The 23,573-nt window shown below is 36.4% G+C and overlaps 1 protein-coding gene across 7 annotated transcripts in view; it reads right to left on the bottom strand.

Annotated features, from left to right (window-relative positions):
• The window catches only part of PDE4D (phosphodiesterase 4D), a 603,821-nt gene that overhangs the window by 143,739 nt on the left and 436,509 nt on the right, over nucleotides 1–23,573 (bottom strand). The window contains exon 1 of one of the 7 annotated variants that reach the window (XM_064642018.1): nucleotides 7,792–8,182. The exons of the other annotated variants lie outside the window; for them this stretch is intronic. Within the exon in view, the coding sequence (XP_064498088.1) occupies nucleotides 7,792–7,856 (65 nt within the window). The 5' untranslated portion in view covers nucleotides 7,857–8,182. Of the gene's footprint in view, nucleotides 1–7,791; nucleotides 8,183–23,573 lie in introns of those variants that run through there. 7 annotated transcript variants of the gene reach the window in all.

A 23,573-nucleotide genomic window follows, 5' to 3' on the forward strand; every position in this document is an offset into this window, starting at 1 on the left:
ACATACCTCTTGGAAAGAATTTCCGAAAAGTGCGTGCTGTAATCCGCTCTGATGTGTGTGTGGGTGGAAGCTGACAGCAGCTATGAGATGTAGTATGACACCAAGTGAAATTAATCATTGGGGTTCAAAAAGCAGCCTGTCACTGTGTCAGAGGGTTAATTGGCCTTGATACAGCATCATCCTACCAGCTCCCAGGGCAGTACAGCAAACACCAACATGCAAGTCTTGTCTTGTCCTTTAGGTTTGTAGCATCTGTGTCCTTTCTTTGAAACATGTTGTGGGTACATTCTGTTAGTAGGGTCTTATATAATTCAATATGAGAATTCATTCAAAATTTAGATAACCAACCAATATAATTGCCCCCAATGGAAACTTTTCAAAAACACAAAAATAAATTATGATTATTAAAAGGAATTTAATTTCAGAATTACTTAAAGTTTTTTCATAAAAATAAACTCTTTTCTTTCTAGTCTGATATGAATTTTATTCAAATAGTTAATTTGAATAATGATTTTAAATTACTAAATTGAAATAAAGCATAATGAAACTACTAAAATGAAATTTTTAATTGATCTCTGCTGAATTTGAGATCTCTGACAAAGAAAAAGACAGTTATTAATGGTTCTGAAACAATCTTCTTCCTTTTCTTAATGCTTAGAACTTTCATAGAAGGGGAAAAGTATTTTTAAAATATCTATAGAGAAAACTCTTTTTGACTTAGTGCTTGAAGTTTTGAGTGTATTAGTATTTGATTGCATTTATAACATCACCATTAGGTGCTGTTATAAAACTAGCAAATGAAATGGAGAAGAAACACATTTAAGTCATGAGTTCCTCTCTGTGCTTCTCAAATCCTCAAAAATGAGGTCACATGAACAAAAACTCTTTCTGCCCTTTAGCTTCTAAAAGTCTGCACTGTTCAGTCTTTTAATATAAGTTTGCAAAGGTTTCATGATTTTTGATGAAAGAAAAAATATTTAAAAGATCATGTCATAGTATGCACCTATTTAAGTCATGCATGCACACATCTTCACAGTGTCACCAATATTAACAAATAAAGGAATGCAGAAATGTACTGAGTTTTATAATGTGACTTAAGAAATATGCTCTAGTGCATATAAATCTGACTTAAAATCCACTGTAGCTGAAATCTGATAGGAATCACAGTAATGAGGTTGAGTCATTTGTGATGCCATTAGAATGATGATGTCACTGCTTAGTGACTTCATGAATTTGAAGTGCTGAGTTCTTTCAGTATTACATTTAGCCTAAATAGCTCGTTTATTCTTGTTGCTGTGTTCTAATACTTTTTATTCTGTACTGGACTTGCCTTGTTTTATATGAATACTCTATTTATATTATAAAATAATGCTAAAACTACTAAATATTAAAGCATATATTCAGCATATTAGTTGCATTAGAAAGAATTAATCTGGTTAAATGTGCACACTGTAGGTGCCCATATACAAGTTAGATTTCATTTATATATATTATTTATGTTGAGTGAAGCTTAGGCTGATAAAATCAATGACATCAAGAGTACTTCTTCCTCTGAGGAGACATCTAAAATATGTGATGTAAGTCATATCTGAAAACAGGTACTTCTCTCCAGGAAGAGCATGAGGTTACTAGTTTAGGTACAACAAACATTTGTCTTTACGTGAGGTGGATCCCATCTGTTATGCCTTACACTGTAATTGTGCTTCTCAGAAGAGACGGTAGGAAGAAAGTAACCCCTAATTGTGAAACAAAATACCACCAACTATTTACATGATGTAACGGAAGGCAATAAAAGGCAGAGGATTCCATCAAGGCATCTCAACATTGATCTAGGTTTGGACTACCTTCTTTCGTCAGTTGAACCAGCTGTAAGTGGGATTTGTTCATTTAGATTGAGCTGTCAAGTGAACTCCCTATGAAACCAGCTGCCCTTTCTCTTACACTACACTAGAGACAGACACTGAAGTGCCTCCTCTCCACTGGCCTTGCGGTCCAGTTACAGAGCTATGTCCACAAGCTGATAACCTACAGATGTGCTCAGGAAGAAGGTGTGAGAATGAACTGTGCTGTAAAGGCAATTATATTTTCAGGAAAACTGAAAGTGAATTGTTAGTACACTAAAGTGAATGGCAAGAACTACACTGTACATCTTGCACGTGCTAGGGAAAGAATATTATGTGTGTTTATATGGATGTAACTCGAAAGAAAGTGTCTCTGAAGAAGTGCCCTCTCTTTGCTGGAGTCAAACTTTGTTCAGTTTGGCATGGTTTGCAATATTATTTTTTTTAAAAAACAAACACTTGTTATTTCAAGACAGCAGTTCTTATCAAAATGTTAAAGTAATTGGATTTTCTGTTGGCAAGTCTAATACTTCAGCTCTAAAAAAACACACAGAGATAGGAATGTGCCAAAAGATTGTATGGCCAAGAAAAAACACTAAAAATTATTTAAAATCACTGACTCAACTTGAAATGGCAGTTAAAAGCTAACACCATACTGGACATCATCAACAAAGGTGCTGAGAAAAAAAGCAAGCATGTTTTACCACTGTGTAAGAACTTTGGTGTGTTCACATCTTGGGTAATGCCTGCCATCTGGTGTCTGTATTTCAAGGACACAGTGGTGTTTGAGGAAATACAATGAATGGAAAATAAAATGATCAAGGGAGGGGCAGTACCCTTTTTAGAGAAATACAAGAAGGCTACAGCTCTTCAGTTTCTACAGGAAAAGGCTGAGAAGGTTACAACTGAGCTTAACAAAATCATGAAGCTGGTAGATAAGTGAATCCAGACTTTCACCAATTGCCACAATGACAGAACTAATTTTAAAGCACAGTAAATAAAGTCCTTTCTTACACAGGCAGAAAGGTTATCAGAAGGCTGTATGGGAAGATGGTTTACCAGCAAATTTTGAAAAGATATCAAGCAAATCCATGGGCAAACAGGTACATAGATAATACAAAAAAGAGAACAGCCAAGAATGAGCCCTATAACATCCCTAATACAACACTAGTAGACGCTGGGCAATATGATGGGAATGGATTGTTGAAATTGGACAGGCACTCATGTTTCCCTGTTGCTGCATGAGACAACAGAATAACAGGTTAGGAAGGCTATTGGTCAAGCCCAGTAGGACATGCCTTATACTGTTAGAAAATAGACTAGTCGATCACATCAAACTCTACCCTTAATTCACTGACAAAATAGCATTTGTTCCCCTTTCACTTTGTAAAAATAATACTGTTTAACATATTACACTATGCAGGGTTCCTCATTATCACCGACACAATAATTAACAGCGTATGCATCACCTTGAGTTTCTATAGTTGTCATGATTCGAGGCCCATACTGCTTATGAAAGCCTATTTTCCTTAATGAAGTCACCTACAAATTCCACCAAAGTCAGACTTCATGTAGGAAAGGTCATCAGTAGCTTGCCAGTTTTCCTTAGCACCAAAAATCCCACAGTTCTGCATATGATATTTGGTACTTCAACCCCTACCCATGAGCTTGTGTGCTGTGTGGCTTGCATTGAACTATCCCAGTGGACTGTATTCAACACATTCAACTACTAAAAGTGTGACTAGATAGTATGTGAGGTTGTGAACCTGTTTTGTTTAAGATATGGCAAGGGGACAAGTAATATCGCTAACAATGACAACAGGCACTTGGCTCACACAAAAAATCATAATACTGAACAGGAAAAAAGATTGACTCAATAAAGGAATAAAAAATCTTAACTCTTTTTAACAGCCAAGTGATATGATTGGTGTTAATACTGTTCACAGTTATAATTACAAACATTTACATTCTCTGCCAAAGACAAAGATTCCTTCAGGGAATACCCAGGTTTTGCTCTTGATCTCCTCAGCACTCAGATTCCCAGTCTGAAAGGCAGCAGTTAACTTCAAATACAGGTCTAATAACAATAACATAGAGGTAGGTATACGCTTCATTCAGTATCATTTATTGTATATATTTGTCATCTTTATACTGGCAATAGGCTTGCTAGCACCAAGGTATTAACTGAGGAGCTGAATGGTTTTGGGATGGCCAGATCTTAAGCAGTGTGATGTGGCCATAGCTTTTTACTCTCACACATGAGTACCAAAAGACTGGGTCACAGTCATGGCAGAGTTCCACTTTATGATACTTTTAAGTCAGGAAGCCAGTGCAGCTACCTCAGGTCAGCACAGCTGATGTCTACAATTCTGTCCTAACACTTCTGCTTCAGAAACAATACTATCCACTGATGTCAAGCCAAAAGTATTTTATTGTCTCCATTCAACAAGACTTTTATTTAGCATCACTCTTGTGATCCACATATTAAGGGTACAGTCATAAAAAGTTCATACCATAGATCAGTTTTGTTCCACTCATCTATAAATGAGTGGAACATCTATTATAGACTGAGAAATTCATACTGGACAACATCCTTCAGTAATTTCCAATATACTGAACTTCATGATACTGCAGACGAGCAATACCACCCACTTCTGGAGGTAAATAAGGACAGAGGCAGTGTTCTACATAATACCACAGACTGAATCATTTAACACCTTTGCTCTCAGGGGCACTGGAGATGCTGGGATGTGCCCTTTGCAGATCAACCAATCCTATGTTCCAAAAACCAGAAAAGCTGGAATTGGCAGACATTACAAAAAATAAATAAAACCCAATAATACCAACCCACAAAGTAAACAGGTAACTCTAGACACACCATGCAGAAAAGCTGACAATATTCCTGAGGCTTACAAACTTTTTGGGCTAGTTATATGAATCATGAAAAACAAAAAAAGTTCTAGAATCTGATCAGCTGCCTCACTTCTAGCCAGTAAGATGCTGTCCAACAACCAAAAACCCTTATCTGCTTGCTTGACTTTCCAGCAGTTAATAATTTCAACTTCTAAAATTTTAATTCAGAATAATAATAGAATAACTAGAATAGTATCTTTTTTAAGTTCAAAATTTTCTTTATCCAAATAGGAGAAAAAATCACTAGAGAAATATGACATTTTCTGTAGAACACTGCTGCTCTACTATTCAGTGGCAAATTGTTAAGAAAGTGGAACCTTATTCTCATTTAAATTAATGTACTCCTGTCTCAGCCAAAGTTTTACCTTACCATAAGTTTCCTTACTTCCTTTTTATTTCTTATCTGGAATAAAAAGACGTATCAATTGTCTCAGTTGAAAAGTTTGCACCGTCATTTATCCCTCCTGGACTATTTTCCAGAAATGTTCTAATTTAAAACCACACTTCGCAATCACTCCTGAAGTGAGGAATGTAACATTAGGATCAATTATCCAAGGTACCTCAGAAAGAGAAGGTTTGCCTACAGACCCTACTGTCATGCTAAACAGCAGCCATCCTCAACCCAGCCAACTTTACAAAGGGATGCATCAGCACAGCCTGAGCTCACCTGCATCTGCTCAAAGCCACCTGGTGTGCCCATCACAGCACATCAGCAGTGGAGATACCCTTTGGATGCTTTGCAATATTGATACTAAAAAGAATATCATGCTTTTTACTACATACCCTGAACTTACTGTATCTTTTGGACAGACTGAGTGTGATTTCAAGGCAACTAGAGCAACTGTCTTTTCTTTATGTCTTTTCTGTCCTCTCACTTGTCTCGATGTGTTGGGAGTCTCTGTGTGTTTCTGCTCTTCATGGGAAGTTTGTTCACATGGGAAACTATAGTGGAAAGTTAGCCTGGGATAATTTTCCTCAAACTCTTGGAAGAGGAGTATCTACACTTTAAACAGTCCTGTCACTATAGTCCCTGTGTCTTGAGACCCATAAATTCCTGTGTCACCTTCTCACATTTTTTCCTTCCTGCACCCCTGCTACTCTAACACGCAGGAGGATCACTATGTTAACAGACACCAAAAGGAGAAGTCTGTGGTATAGCTTTCACTGTCTCCTGGCCTGAACATCTATCAGCGCTCCTCATTTAATCATGTTACTTGTCCCTAAGCGTTAATACTGTAGTGAAACTATAGTGGTGTTATTCTGCCCCAGAGAACTGCAGGAAGTGGTACTGATCTATGGGTAGAAACCCACAGATTCTGATGATTAAGCACACCAGGCAAAGTCATGCAGGTGATTTGGAAACTGGTCTGCTCAGGCCCACCTCAAAGGCTGGGTTGGGTTGAGTTAGGTGGGGTGGGTTGGGTGGGCTGGCCTAGAACCGGCACCTTCCCAGCAGCAGCCAGGAGTTGAGCTCAGTGTGGGCGGCCAGCGGCTCCCTCCCATTCTCTCCTTCCTCTGCACTCCATTTTCCCTCTGCCTGGGGCAGGGCTTGCCTGGCTCTGCTCCACACCACCAGGGAACAGCATGTACCTTGTCCAGTCAGCCTCCAAGGATCACCCTGAGAGCCACCTCTGAGCTCAGACAGTGTTCCCAAACAGCAGAGTAGCAGAGGACTCCCAGTTTACAACTAGCAGAACAGGTATTCTCAGCTACCAGATTAGCATTATACCTGAAGGCAACAACAACAAAAGGGAGGCAGGCAGAGACTTCAGACACAATACTTGGTGGTCAAATCAACCTGCAAGTATCAATTCCAACGATTTTTTTCTTTGATTTCTTTTCTTTTTTTTTCCTGCAAGATTTAAGGGAAGCAGTCAACAAAGAAATAATTGAAAGGCAGAAGAATTAATCAAAGGTACTGATTTATTTGCACAATTGTACGTAATAGCTAAGGTATGTATGTTTTAGCTTACTTCCTTGGAGACACCCTGCAGAGTATAACTTTACCAATACATGGTTCACCAACAAGGTATTGCATTTTAATATAAAGCTACTACTTACTGCAGTTATTTCAGCCAAACTCTGCCTTAGCAGTTTCTGAGAATAACTAGGATCCTTCTTTAGCTTGAGAAGTGTACTTATTTTCTTATCACACAGCAACATATATGCCATTGATTTCTAAACCAAAGCTATATTTTAAACTACATTATTTTATAGCAGTTAAATATAGCTCTGAAGAGTTAGTCTATTATGTGTTTATTAAAATGATGGTGGCTTTATTAAAAACACAGAGAGATGGAAAAATTGTAGGAGACATTAAAAGAGTAAAGGGAATTTATTTCACATACTGAATAGCAACCTGTCCTGTCAATGCCTATTAAACTTTAAAAAGCAAAGAATAAGTATCCAAAAGACAGAACTTTGTTGATTGCTAACTGAAAAAATCTGCAAGAAAATCATACCGATTGATCAGTATTACACGCTGCTTCTACTCCTCTGAGCCACAGAGAGGAGGAGAAACACATGAAGCATAAAACAGCACAGTCTTACGCATGCTGCTGCAAAGTCTGTTTCTTCCCAGGGCACATCTCTACCAGTCAATTTATGCAGCAAAACTACATGTAAGTATCCCAAAATAGCTCACAAAAACTTTAGTTTCATTTTACTCTCCAGCCTCCAGAAATGCAAGCTTTATATTATAATTTTGTTTCCTTAAAAAAGTCTAGTGAAGATTTTTAGAAGGTACTTGTAAGTGAAAGGACTAAACCTTAATACTGAATGGGAAAAAAATATAAGCAATGTGTTTAAAAAAAAGTATGTAATGAGTTCTCTGTTTAAAAATTATATATAGTGTATTATAAAATAAAAAGCTACCTAATTTTACTCCTTACTAATAACTGTGAAACTCAGCAGCTGAACATCTTCAATAACCATGCAAAATCTATCAAGTCAAAATTAAAGCCTGTGGCTTTCTTGGGACATATCTGTGTGTCATAATAGGAGGGAGAGCCTGAAAGAAACAAACCAAACACATTACCACATTGTGTCGGCAGTCCTTAAGGAGCTGGTAGATCGAGATCTTGGCTTCATAACAATGCTCATTTTGAAAAATTCCTTCAGTATTTCTAGCAGTCAAACTTCAGTTGTCCTTAAAAAGCTTATTCTCAAAGTACTCCATTTCAAAGCATTTTTTAAAATCCTCTTCTTTTTAAAGCCCTTCAAATCCGTCTCCTGTAAAAATCCAGGATGTGAAGGAAGAATTCTAACACACTGCAACTCCTTCCTTTTTCATGCTGAGTTTACTCTAGCACTGTGCTCTTCGGAAATGACACTGCTTTTCTCTTCTGTCTTGTATTGCCCTGGGAGGAACTAGTCTATTTTGAATCTGTTCTCCCTGCAGGTCACATGGGAATGAAGGCAGCTGAAAAAAGTCTCTCTCTCTTCCTTGCAGTTTGATAACAACAGGTTTAAAGGTCAATAACATTTAAAAAAAAAAAACAACACAATATTGATGGATAATAAATAAAAGGAAAAGATGAATGTCAGTTACAGTAACATTTGTGAGTTTGCAGGGAAATTCCAATTAGAGACATGCTAGGTAAATTAGTCTCTGTGGAGTAAAGAAAGGACCAAAGATTTCTTCATTCCAAATTAACTAAAAGCCTTATGCAGAAATTTAATTCTTCCTTTTCTTTTTCTCCTAACACTTGCCTGGATACTGTGCATAAGTACTATTGTCTAACTTTACAAAACAGAAAGTATTCCCTGTCTGAAAGACATTGAGAACACTTGGGGAAAGTTAAGTAAAAATTAAATTCCTTGTTGACTGTTAAAGTCAAACACACATACAGTGATTGTTATAAATCACTGAAGGACCTTAATTAAAGAACCATAATAGGATGTTCTCTCTACTGTACTGCAGAAAGAGATCTTTTCCTGTTACAATAAGTACATTAATTGTTTATGCTTTACAAAAACCCCTTGTATTTATAATTTCTAGCTAAAAAACTTAAAGATAAATGTTTTGGGAGTTAATTCCTATGTTAGCATATTTGGCAGGTTCAGCATTAGAAGAGGAAAAATGCAGAGAACTAGACAGGGAATATAATGTTTAATTTATACATTTTGAATTTGCTCTGAACTATGTTGGTTTTAAACTGAAAGAGCAAATTTATTGCTGAACAAGCGGTTACATGTGTAATAGCCATTCCTTTGTATAGTCTCTACAAGTGTTGCAGTGTATTAGTTTTGAAGGTAGTGCAGCTAGGTTAATAATGAAAGCAAGCACTAAAAATTGTATTTATAAAATTTAAATAGACTTGGCAAATGGAAAATATGATAAACAGGCTACATATCAAAATATCAAACAATTCATCAAATAGGAATGTGCGTAAAGTGTGTAAGGCTCTCTATAACCCTTGCACTTTATTTTATAACAGTACAATAAAATACATTAGCAACTACACTGTATATCACCAGGAAAGATCCTAACCGCTCTGGAGGCTTTTGCCGGTGATCTGCATATAAAGTGTTCCACAACAGCAGAAGGAATGTTAATATCGCTAAGCATTCTGTTCTTCATGTTTTCTGGCACCTATCTCTCACATATTACCTAGTGACTAGCACAGGACCTTTTGTAAGAGTCCCATGGAATCAAAATGTTAACTTCAAAGAGTGGAAAAAGCATCTGTGATAAATTTAGCTCAAAGGGTCATACAGTCATGGGACCTTTAGTAACAGTTGAGTCTGTTACTGTGCAGGTCACACATCTATGGAAGTACACATAAATCAGGCACCGTATCATGAAACTTTTTTATTCCTTTAACAGATGAAATAGGTTATGAAGAAAACCCAAACCCCAAAAAATCAGAAAAAATAGAGGTGCTGGGCTATTACAAAATAGCTGGCCATTTTAAAGCTGATTTTTTTAAGTTTATCTGATTATTTATTATTTATAAATATAAACATTTTTCCTACATCAATGAAGGAACACAAAACGAAGGAAAACAAACCATTTGACTAAGTGATTTCAAAATACCATACTGGAATGGAATATTCAAAAACTATTTCTGCTGTGCCACAAAGTAAATATCTCAGGATGATTTGTTCTCAGCAGCATAAGTCAAGATGATGCCTTTTACTCCTAGTTAATAGACATTTAAGTAGAACTATACTGTAGCATATTTAGATATTAAATATTACTATACAATAGGAATACACTCTAATTTCAAGTACTTAAATAATTAAGGCAGTGTTTTTAAATGCAGATTCAGAAAAAGGTTCTCATGGAGTTGCCGATCTCCATCTCACTAACTAAATACTAACACCCATTGTGAACACACTTTCTTTTTTAGTCTCCATCCTCAGCTCCTTAAAAATAAACTCGTGCCATCCAAGTGCCTACTAACTTCAACTATTTTGAAATGGGTGTTAAGCAGATACACTCCAAGCGGCCAATTCAGAGCCTGTCCTCAGGTAGCAACCTTAGAAGCATAGGCTTCCTACAAAAAAAAGGAGTCTATCACTAGGAAGGAGAGCTCATAGCCTTCCAGGGAATGTTAGTTTTATCTGAAATTCATAAATTGACTTTGGTGAAGATAAAAAAAAAAAAAAGTCAATCAAAAAATCTCTTAATAGTCAGTATGAGAAAGGGAACCTTTTGTCCAAAGAAGTTTCTAGAGAACCCATTAGGCCAACTTTGTCAGTTAACGACAGCTTCTAATTCATACCTAAAACCTCTTGTGCTAACGTGAACATCAATAGCAGTTTTGTCTAAGTTTTAAATAAATATAAGAGCATATTAGTCCATTGTGCTTATAGAAGATGATGCAGCATTTATTTTAGTGTTCGACATGGGGACAATTATAAAAACTCATTTTCTCATAATTTGAGGAATTAAGAGAGAGAAAAATTAAGGGAAATTAAGAGAATAAATAGAGGAATAGCCATTGTTTAAATAGCTGATTTGTACATGTAATTCTGTAAGTTGAACAAAAACAATAATATTTCTCTTTCTTTTTGGAATCCTTTTATTTTTTATGGTGGCAGGAAAAAGGCTTTGGAGCGGAGGTTTTTTTGTATTGCCTTCACAGTTAAGGCAAAAGCTGACTGTATAATGAAAATAAGCAAGAAAAGATTTTAAATTAATGAAAATACTAAAAGATTAAGCTATTTGGTACTGTTAAATACACTATTATAAAAGCAGCAAGAAAAGCTACAATATTTTTTGTCTGCATGTATTGTCCAGAATGGAATGAGGATTTGACTATAAACTGTCTAAGGAAAAAAAGATACAAAAATAATTATAACACCAATACTAAAAAGTGTGCAGGATTCAACCCACTTTGAGGATGCTTACATATTAGTTATTTATCTTCAAATTAGTAACTAATTGAATTAAACCAGTGTTACATTGCACAAAATTGAAAATTAAAATGAATTGCAAAAAGCATGGCTTAGGGAATGAGGCACAGGACTGACTGTTCTGTTCCATGGCTGGGAACATCTTTCTCTTGAGGGTATGGAAAATTTGCTTAAACATTCTGAGTTTTGTCTTCCTTGTTTGTAAAACAGGGATAATCCATATCCTGCTGCTTGAATAGCACTTGGATATCAAAGAACTGAAAACATGCAATAGGTGGTAGGTTATTATTGCTGTTGTTGTGCGCAAGCTGAAGAAATGGATTCAGAATCTCAAGCCTTCAGACAATAATGAAAGGGCTCTTAAGTGTGTTGTTTGGAATACACATTAGAAAAGGAAAGCTATAAAAAATCTGCTGCCTTTTGATATGCAATCTTAGTTTCATTATGATCTTTTTCAGGTAGCATTACTAAAATATTTTTAAAACTTTGGAGCTGGGCTCATTCACTCAGGACTATCCCTGTTATTGTTTAGCTACTATTGCATCTGCCCTTGTTCACAGTCTGCATCTTTCTTTTCTTCATATATACTTTCCAGTTTACACAGTAATGGAAATCTAGTTTTCAACATATAAAGAATATGCACTGAAACCTGAACCCAACCTTTCTAATCTCTAGGAGCACTTATTCCACAGTAGGAAACATTTTCTCACAAGCTAAGAACCATACCAGTTGGTTTTGGAAACTGTGAGTTGCAAAGCTCATTCTAGTTCATTCATAGCACTAGATTATGCTCTTATGTCCTGTACTGCAAAACAAAAGGAACGACAGAAAAGATTAACAAGATGCTCTTGTATTACCTGCACGGGTGGGTATGAGAAGTAGTAATGGATGTGTAGGGTCAGAAGATGTCTTTCAAAAACAAGCATTAAATCAGAGAATTAGAGAAGTAAATTTTTGACCCACCTGAAGATTTTACCACTGCTCAACATACCAAATTATTTTAAAAGTGTCCTCTGGTAGGGTTGTAATTCCAGGGAATTAAACTCTGTCATTCACATCTAGGTAACAGGAGGAAAAAGGTATGCATAACTGCATAAGTAAAAGAATTACAAAATGTAATAATACCTACAGCACAGAATTCTTTAGAATGGAAAAAGGCAAACCAAAAGGCACAAAAGAATTGCAACATACGTCACTAGTGTTTCCTTTCTATATCTACTTCGCTACATGGATTGAGCTCCCCAATTTAAGAATAAATATGGTTTATTTGCTCAGTGGTTACAGTGTAAATAAAGTTACTATGTGCTCTACAAAGGCTTTACCCCTAATCAAATGTGCAAAACTCCTCACAGGTAGAATAACAAAGAGGGCCTGCTGTGAGAATACTCTATTCTAACATGATGCCTGGTCTGAAAATGCTTGATCTTTGAAACTGTCAGGTGTTGCTGCCTGAGCTGTACCATAAGCAGTGGAGGAGACATGTCTCAGAGATAGGCCTTACGGTGCCTCACTCCCTGACATAGTTAAGTTCTTGATATATGCCAGGCTGAAAACATGTCCTTCTGCCTTTATTCCAGCCTAATTCTCATTTGATTTAATAATTTTTTTTTATTAATATTAGCAGTCTCAGTATTAACTGATCATTGCTGGTCCACATAGACTCGGATGCAGAAATAAAGATAGTATCTGTGTAAAACTTCATTGTTAGAGGCACAAAAGAAAAAAAAACCCACAACTTTTTTTTCTGACAAACATTATATTCTAGGCAAACTGTAAACTAATGCTATCAGCTATGGCTGTGGTCTATGGTTACATCTATGATTAACGTTAGAATAAATAATGCCAACTAATGTTGGATTAATACTGCATAACAGTGAATAGCCTAAAATTACTAGCCCTCTGGAAGATGTTGAACTTGAGCTGAGCTAAGACTGCCTAGTGTGTCGGGCTGTGTTTCTCTTTTTTTAAAATAAAAATAAAAAATCCCCCCAGATACTCAACCATGGGTGTACCTATATATATATATATATGTATGTGTGTGTGTGCACATATATATATATATATATATATGAACACATAGATATACAAAAATATGGTTTGCATTATAAAAACATAGTCTTTTTGTCATCTCTAATGGGCATACTGCAATAATTACAGCACTAATTACACAGTTAAAAGGAAAATCTATCAATGTTTCCATCAGACCTTCTGTTTTTCAACTATTAGCTCCCCACAAACTTGAACTGCAATTTCTTAGCTAAATAGTTGCTTAAAGAATAAATATTGTGGCTCATACTTAACTTAGTGGGGAGTTAAGCAGTAGCTATGTTTTCCAAGAGTAATATGTCAGTCTTTTAGGCTAAAAGAAAGGTAAACAGTAACCTTTTTTCCCTTTTGTTAATGAAGCAGTGGCCGCTAGGAAAAGCAAGAGAGAGCTGTATTCCTTTTACAAAGATTTCATCATTAGAGCTAGTTCTGGACAAAATTACTGTTAAGTGTCAGGATCACCAGTTGAGAACAATGATATTTTGTAAGATGTACCCTCTTCCATCATCATCTTGTTCAGAAGCATTGGACAGTTCTGCTGACTGTCAATCTCTGATTAAGGAGAGAAGGCTGGAACACACTCAGGAATACCACCATTCCAAGACTACCTGTTTATTTCAAGAATGCAAAATAGATCACCAGTTCAAGAAGACAAAAGTTGTATGTTCAATCTGAAAATTTTAACATAGGCTTAAATTTTAATTATGTTAGCTAATCTTTTATACTAAAGTTCTTTTCTTTCCTAACCTTTTCTTGTGTAGGGCAAAACTCTAACATTATCAGCAAAACAGCATTCCCATACTCTAAACTGAATGTTTTTGTAACATTTTGTCTTTTTGGAAGTAGTGAAGCAATCAACATTCACTATCAGAAAGTCTTCCTGAAAGCAAATCTGAGGTGGGATATTTACATTAGTGTAAGAGCACAGTTCTCCACAAAAGAGAAGAGTGTATTTCTCCATGTTCTTCATTGGAAACTTGGCATCCACAGGTATGGGACCATGAGTCACACACGGATAAGACTCTTGTTTGGTAGAATGGCATACTTCTAAGTCCTTCAGAAAAATGTCAGGAACTACAATTAAATCTAAATTATTCATTATGCTACAAGCCTTTCTTGAAGAGGAACTACACCTCTATAACATTTGTGTTTCAAAAATTGTTATAAAATTTGCTATTCTTCTTCCACTCGTATTTGTTTTTGAGATATGGAAAACTCCAAAGGTTTAATGTGGCTGGTACAGAGAGAACAAAGAAAAAAACAAGCACTTCATATGAACACTCAGAAGTACAAAATGTGTTTGATATTTAACAAAAAACTGCCAACCTCAAAACTGTAATTAAAGGATAAAAAAGCTATGTATTTAAAAACGTGGCAAGTTACTGGAGAGCATTTTATGAGAACAAATGAAGGTTAAACTTTCATGAATTATTCATAGAGTTTAAAAAGGCACATTAAGAAAGAAGTCTTTTCACTAGTCTTGAGCTGTCAGAGGGCTGCTTGCTGATTTAAACTGGTCAGCTACGCTCCTGCTATAGACAATTCTGATAAGCACTCGCTGGGATAGTCTGTTTCCATGATTCAGACATCTATTTTAAGACAGACAGAACTGCTCCTCTCAGCTGTCTGTCTTATCTTTCTGTGGACTATGACTCCCTGCCTATATTACATTATAAACCTAGATTTTGGGCATACCAGCATAAAAACTGTAAGTTTATATAACATGGAGGTTGGGTTTTTTTTGCCACTTCACTCTCTTACTTGTAGCAGTTGAACTGAATGTAGATAGGATTAAAAATTTTCTTTTCATAGAAATGTAAATTTCAGATATTTCATGTTTGGCCTCACGTCTTATCATATTTGGATTCTATGAGAGATGAACAATGCCAAGATTTCACAGCCTCAGTCCACATCTAATGTAATAATTACTGTGGTTCAAAAAAGCTACACCTCTTAACTCTCACATCTTTCTCTCCCGAAGGGGGACAAGCAAAGTCATCAAAAGGAATATGATATATATATATAGTACATCGGCTATGCCTACCACTGAAAGCTCAGGTAAGACCTACTTCTCCTGATTTACTCAGACAACTAGAGGCAGAGATATTAATTGATTCTAAATTGCTTCCCAGTTTAGGACTAATTTATTAGTTCTGTCTGAACTCTTTATTCTATATTTATATGTTTGAATTTTCTTTTAGTAAACAAGGTACCAGACATGAGAAAAACATGTTGCAGTATATATCCTAAAGAAAGTCACAGTGACACTGACTGTAAATACTGGCAGAGATGACAGTAGCCAGAAACTTCATATTGTTGTGGAAGTATAAATTGCATAAATTGGATGCAAGCATTTCATTATTGCCAATGCAGAGCCACATTGGACATGGACATTGTGCATCTTTCCTCTTTGCCATTCTATGAATGAAAGATACTTTGTGTGTCATCTAACATGTCACAGCTTAGCCTATTATATGGATCTCCATAGAGGCATGTTTATATGTAGGACAGCAATTCTGAAAGCAGCAAAGTTTTTTTTTATAGTTAGCTACTGTTTTATTTTCACATACTCTAATGATAGCCTTCTAATATAACAAATCAATCTGTTCTTTTTTTCTTGGTGCTCTCCTTCAGTACTTGATTAGCAAAGCCACCTCTATTTTTAACACTGAATTCAATCCAGCTAACTTTGTTCTAGATGTCTGCTGCCATGTTAAATGCAGAACAGAAAATCTTACTTTAATTAAAGTAAGAAGAAAGACATCAAGTCTTTCCTGACTTACAGTGTCCTTCTTTTAATTAAAGGGTGTTCGTCCACTTTACAACTTATTTCCTTAAAGAAAAATAATAACAGAAATATAGAATGGCTTGGGTTAGAAAAGACCTGAAATACCATCTAGTTTCTACTCCCCTGTCATTGTCAGGGACACCTTCCACTGGACCAAGCTACTCAGAGCTGCATCCAACCTGTCCTTGAACAAAGCCAGGAACGGAGGCATCTAAACTTCTCTGTGCAACCTATTCCAGTGTCTCACCACCCTCTGAATAAATAATTTCTTCCTAACATCTAATCTAAATTTCTCCCTTCTTTAGCTTAAAACCATTCCCCCTTGTTATATCACTATCTGTCATTGTAAAAAGTTACTCTCCCTCTTTTTTTCTAATTCCCTTTTGCCACTAGAAGGCTGCAATGTGCTCTTCCTGGAGCCTTCTCTTCTCCAGGCTGAACAATCCCAACTCTTTCAGCCTGTCTTCAAACCAGAGATGCTCCAGCCCCCTAATCATCTTGATGGCTCTCCTCTGGACTCAGTCCAAGAGGTCCACATCTTTCCTCTGCTGAGGACCCCAGAACTGGACACAGTAATTCAGGTGGGGTCTTATAAGGGCTGAGCAGAAGGGCAGAATCACCTCCCTCAACCTCCTGGCTATGCTGGTTTTGATGCAGTCCAGGACACAATTGGCTTTCTGGGCTATAAGTGTGCACTGCAGACTCATGTCCAGCTTTTCATCCATGAGAACCCCAGTGGTTCTTGGCAGGGCTTCTCTCAATGAGTTCTTCTCCCAGTCTGGGATTGCTCTGACACAGGTGCAGCACCTTGCACTTGGACTTCTTGAACTTCCTGAGGTTCTCATGGGCTCAGTTCCCAAGCTTGTCCAGGTCCCCCTGGATGTCATCCCATCATTCTATTGTGTTGACTGCGCACCACTCAGCTTTATGTCATCTGCAAACTTGCTAAAGGTGCACTCAATCCCACTGTCTGTGTCATTGATAAAGATATTAAAGAGCCCCAGTCTCAAGACAGAGCCTTAAGGGACACCATTCATCAACAGCCTCTACCTGGACATGGAGTCATCAATCACAACTCTCTGTCTGCATCCATACAGCCAATTCCTTATCCACTAAATAGTCCACCCTTAAAATCCAAGTTTCTCAAGTTTGGAGTTAATGATATCACATGGGACTGTATCAAAAGCCCTATAGAAGTCCAGGTAGATGACACTGCTGGTCTTCCCTTGCTGAGCATTGCAGTCCACCACAGAAGGGCTCCAAAACTGGCCAGGATCAATTTGCCCTTAGTGAAGCCATGCTGGCCGTCTTGTATCACCTCCTTCTCCTGTATGTATCTTAACATTGCTTCCATGAGGATCTGTTTTATGATCTTCCCAGGCACAGAAATGAGGCTTACTGGTTTGTACTGACCTGAGTCTGTACAATTGCAATGGCAAGTCCTATCTGTTCATTTCCCTTCTGAGAATTATATGTCTGCAAGTCTACCACTGATGTACTACTTCAGATATTTTTCAATTACAACAAAGAGCAGTCCAAATTAAGAGGCCTGGACTTAACTCACTTCTTTTCTTAAAAAAGAGCACCTACAAAATAATAACCATGTACCTCTCGACACAATGAAACCTTAATATTAAATTGTCACTTCTTTAGAGAAATAAGAAACTGTTTTCTCCACTATTTTATAAATCAAACAACTATTTGAAAGTAATAGTTCCTCTAATAAGTTTTCCTTTAGAGGAATATGCTTTTTCAAATATTATTACCTTTGTCATTGTAGCTTTTTAGACAAGTTAGATTTATACATTTTTCATAAGAAGGTCTACATGGTTGTGACTGTTACCTGCTATAAAATACGTTATGTCTCAGTTGTAAAGCACAAAAGTTAAAAAATGTTACATTGATTATGAGTTTTGTCCTCTAAATAGCTACAAGGATAGGTCTAAACCTCACAGATTATTTTGCTCTTATAATAAAATTCAGTAATAATTTGCTCACATATCATTCAATCCTTCAACTGTCCTCCTGGACAAACCTTCCTTTTATTTTTCTTGAGCTCTGATATATTTTGAAGCCAAAAACTACTCCCCGACTCTAAACATTCTTTCACACTAAGCATACTCTCTTCTCATATTTCCACTCCACTGCCCAATTGAAACCTTATTTGCTTCTCTAAGTTTTATCCTGCATCTTCTACAAAGCTAATTCCGTAGCCCTCTGGTTTTGGAATCTTATTTCTTATGCACTACCTTAAAGCTATTCTTGAGTAGTTTTAAACACCATTTATGTTGAGGAGCCATTATGTCACCTTCTCTGTTAAAATCTTACCTCATTTTACCTAGCCATGCTTCTCATAAAATTTTCTGATATTCCCATACAAACAAAATGTTCGAACTGAGCTTTAAAGTAGCATTATCGCACAGGTTTTTCTGTCACAACAATAGCACTATCACTTATTCATGCTATCCTAATATGTTTTCAGCCTTGGTATTTCATGTTGGACAACACAACCTTGCTATAGCTGAGTTATAGCATTGCTTCCTCTAGCATAATATTTCTCACTGGACTTGGTTGGAATAATCCCTTCCTAGGCAGAAAGACTGTGACATCTTTCTGGCTCACTACTTCAACTGTCTAATTCCATTTGTATGTCTCCATGTGTGGCCCCTCCTTGTATGAAATTTACATTTTCTACATAAATTCAATTCTCTTTCCTCTAAGACATTTTCATCTCCGCTATATCTATTATTTTTTCAAACAGTTTACTTTAGTCTGATAATAAAGACTGCTTCAATCACCAATATTTTGCTTCTTCCTCAAGCATTTTCTAGTTTTCATCCCGACCCTGTGTGCAGGGAAAAAGACCCCATCAACTTTCATGTGCCCTCAACCTTCTATTTTAAATTACTTCTCAAAACATGCTCTTCCTAGGATGGCCAGAAAAATGGCCCTGTCTGACAACAGCTAGAGAACAACAATTTATCCTTCTATTTATATAATCTTGAGTAAAATCCTAAGCTTGTTGTGGACATGGAGATTTTTCTACTTCAGTAGATCCAGATTTACATTTGTCTACATTTTTTTAGGCTGACTACTTCTTCTCCAAACACACTTGTTCAAGTAGCCTTTTTACTACTGTCTTGGTTTAATGAGACTGAAGGGTTTTGCTAAGGAGGATGAGTTATGAGCAAGACCAAATTTTTCTCTCTCAGCAATTGTAAATCCGAAATTAAGAGGCTCCAATCGAGGAAGTATGGAAAAAGGAAGAAATAACAACCCTTTATTAAAGAATATATGTATATTGGCAAAAACGGCAAAAGAACGCAAAAACAACTAAACAATAATCCTGTACCCAAAAGTCCTCTTCAAAAAGGAAACAGTTTGATACTTCTCTGTCCTCTAGCATGATTCTAATCACGGTTGGCAGGGGGAGCTGTTGGATCACGGGAGGAGCAGAGCCTGCAGTGCTCTGTGATGGCTGGCAGACGGCGCTGTTCAGCTCTGGCGGTCGCTGCGTGAGGCCCCAGTGCGTGGGAGAAGCTGACAATGGAGATTCCGCCCCCCACCAAGAAGGGGAAGGGGAAAAAGGGGAAAGGAGGATGGTTTCTTTCCCATGAAACTCACAATAGCTGTGGCTGGCTGTGGTCGGGACTCCCCCCTTTCCTCGCCAAGCACAAACTCTCCGATGAAACCTGAGCAGGTCCGGCTGGTGACAGAGCAAGCTGAGGCCGGAGAACAGCCAGATGACCAGGTCAAGAGCAAAACAGCCTCAGAGCTTTTCCAGTGCACACCTTGCCCCCGTTAAGGCAAAAAGTGAAGTCCCCCTTTCCAAGGAGAGAAGGGGAGAAAAACTCCTCCCCCACCCCCCCCAGCCTTAGAGAGGGCAATAAGCCTGGAATGTAGTTCTGCCAGCCAGCTCTTTTGTGTAGGTCAATCACCCAATGCAGAAAACTGTCCTCCTCATTCAATATCCCTCCCCCACACTGAAGCAGGAGAAAGAAAATTCCCATTTGTTTTTTTAGAAGAAGTAAACACATGACAACTACTGTGTCATATTTCTCAAAAAAATCATGAATATGTCTATTCCATCCCTTGAATCTGCTTCACACATGCCTGAAACTTGACAATATTCAAGAAGTTAAGAAAGAGTTATGCAAGAACTAAACTAATTTTTAATTTTTTTTTTAAGTCTGGGTTAAAGCTGGTCACAGATAAAATATAAAATTAAAGAAAATGTATTAAATGATGCTTGATAGTTTGCTTTGTGTAAATAGTATACTTTTTCCAATAGAGATTTATAGTATGCTGCAATGGAAAAGTATATTTAATGATTTTAAAGAAATTTACAGTAAAATTAAATCTAAATTACAGGAATTATTATTTGAAACTACCTAATTTATGCAGCATATCTAAGAGATTGTGTTCACTATTGGTTGAGACCATCTGGGCTGTATTTCAGTGTGTTTGTATGAAACCTAGAAATACTAGAGTCAGCCTTTTCATTCTACTGTCAGAATTTAACATATAACTTTGAAGGGCAGTGTGTTTGGTTTCTCTTACATATTTAAGGGAAGGTTAAAAAATAAAACAGACTGGGGTTTCAAAGATAATTTTGAATTATTATTTTATTTTAATTCCCACCTGAAATTACCTATGAGAGTACTGCAACAAAAGAATATTTCCTAAGAATATGTGAAATGTACATGAAAATAATTGATTCGTTTATAGAAAAATTCAGAAAAATCTAGATCTACAAGTATTGCAAAAGTGAACTCTTTTTTTTATATTCGCAATTTAACAATTCAGAAAACTCTGTTATATTTTATGATGTAAATATTTTTAAAGACTACCACTCACATTAAAAGTTGGTTGTAATAATATATTTTTTAAAATTTCCATGTTCATAGGTACATATTTCATAACTACTACTGACTACTACTACACTGGCAGTTTTACATATCACAGAAAGAGGCACATTGCTGTCTCTGGAATATGAAGTTATAAAATGCTGTAATTTATTTTTGCTGTTTAAGCAATTTCTATATATGTAAATAAACTCAGTCCAGCAAAGTCAAGTCCAGCTGATCAATATGTAGATAAAATGACATTTAAGAAGAGAAGAACTGGATGAGATTTTTTTCCCTTTTTTTTTCTCTCCATTATGTTCTATTACTTTGGACAAGAACATAAATAAATTATTCACTTTTGCTGTTTAGAACTGAAAAAATGGCATATAAAAGGCATATAAAACCTTTCTCAGTTACAATCTCTTGCAAAGATAAGGATGAGCTACTAAGCTGTTTTGCCTAAAAAGTTCTCAATCTAATACATATTACACTGACTGCAGGGGCAAACCTAGGACTTCTTCAATGTTTATTTTAAATTGTAAATAATAGTGTTGATGAATTTAATAATTTTATGAACATTTGAAGCTTAGTTATCCCCTTCTCTCTTGTCCAAAGAAAGTCCTCCAAACAGTGCATCAGAAGTTCTTCTAACACCAAGTTTGCATCTGCACTCTGCTTTTCCTTCTAGCATGACAGCTTTCCTACTCAAGTGCTCTGTTGCTTGCTTTCTTTATGACTCTTGGCCACGTGGTCCAAAAAGCTCATAATTTTAGAGAAAGCTCAGAGCAGAAATCTTTATTCTGAAAAAGTTTACACAGAAGATTACAGCAACCACTAATTCTGCCAATATTCTTTCTGAGAAAGGTACCTAAGCCAAATAAGGACTCAAGAATCTTTCTAATATTTAATGACTTTTCAACTACTTAGAGAAACAGAAAAGCATTGTTTTAACTCAAGTAAAAGAGAAACCCATTTAAAAGCCATGGCTACTAGAATTATGATCACATTTCTCATCTTTGCAGTTCATTAAGGATTCATGTCCTCTTGTCTGAGGATATCCATGTGTGTTTTTTAATACAGGACCCTCTGCATGCCCAGTCCCAAATGAAGCAGTAAGATCTGTGGCTGCCTTGCCTGACACAGACTTGAGTCAGGCTGCACATCACTGGTGGCTCAGAGGTCTCCAGGAGGAGGCTGAGCTCTCAGGAATGCAAAGTACCTTCAGATCTACTCGTCTGCAATCTTGATAGAGATCAACACTTATTTCTGAACTGTAGGCCAGTACCTATTTGTACCAAAACAATGCCTATTCTTAACTTCTAAAAGAAAACAGATGTCAGAGCAGGATTGGTTTTGTTTTCAAAGTGTAACAGGGTAAGCTCTGTTCTCCTAAGATCTGAATCCAAGTTTTCATAAATGTAAATACTGACAATTAAACCTGTAATACCAAAATAAACCAGAGTTCAAATATGTTAATTTTCCAAGTTCATAATCAATGAAAGATATTTATAGAGAAGTCAGATTTGCAGAAAAAGATCTCTTTCAAAAAGTGATTTGACAGTTCTGGAAAAAAGAAACAAAGGTTGTGTATGCAATCCTCTCATGTAGATCAGTAACAAAAAACCTAATATGAATTAGAACCAAAACTGTTTCAGTTTAATCTAACTCTTTTCATTAATTAGACCTAAAGAAAAACAAAAAAACCCCAAAACAGTACCTAAGAAGAAGAAAAAGATACTGGAAAAAAAATAAAGAATCTGTGCAAAAAGAGAGAAACTGTGTCTATAGAATAGAAGGTGACCAGTGGGACAGTGAGGAAAATATAAGATTGAAAATGACAATGCCTCTGTGACAACTTTCAATTCCCAGGTTTGCCTTCTAAAGATATTGCTAGATATCCTTTGCATGTCACACTGAGGGATGAGATACAAGGTTTTGACCTTCCTTCAGAAAGATTATTCTAGATTGCAGAACTTGTCTATTTTGACTCACATTGTTTCTATGATGACATCCAGTGCATGGGATAAAGTATATTACAGTGATGAGAATTCATGGATTTTTATTTAAAAAAAAAAAAAAGATATTGGTTGAGGTAGCTTTGGAGATGAAATTGGAATTCTTAATATATGAAAACTTAAGAATTCTTTTTGTGGATCTAAGACTTTTGCTTTTAAGCCCTGTCAAATCCTTCTGGTGTGGTTTTGCTTTGTTTTCAGAGAATGCCGTTTAAGATATGTCTCCTTCAAATCAGTGTATTAGGATGTCTAAGGGGTTAACAGTGCATTAGAGAAACGAATAAAAAAAATCGATTGGAGCTTTAGAATAACATGAGTTACTTCCCTGACACAAAGTTCTCTTCAACTCTTATCAGCAACCAAAATCTTAATGAAGAAAAGCCACTGAACATCAGAATAGTTAAATCACTTTTCTAAATAACCTTTAGGCCTCTCCTATAATACAGTCATCCTTTCATCCTTTACATATCCTGGCTTTTGTCTAGTTTTAGTTTGAACATAAAACTTATTTGAACCTTTGTCTCTTTCAGTATGTAGCATTTAAAATGAAATTAACAACTTAAGTCATTCTCTCCTGCAGGAATTTATCCATGGATAGTGGATAGAACTTCAGTAATTCCAATTTGTGTCATTGACATGACTCTGTGGTTTAAATCCGAATATGCATGAGACCACCACATTCAAGGTTATCCCACTTCAGCTCTTTTAACAGGTAGAGCAGCAGTAATATAATCTGTTGTTCTTCCCTTGGTAGCTATAA

Source organism: Pseudopipra pipra, chromosome Z (genome assembly GCF_036250125.1).
Source record: "Pseudopipra pipra isolate bDixPip1 chromosome Z, bDixPip1.hap1, whole genome shotgun sequence".
NCBI lineage: Eukaryota > Metazoa > Chordata > Aves > Passeriformes > Pipridae > Pseudopipra > Pseudopipra pipra.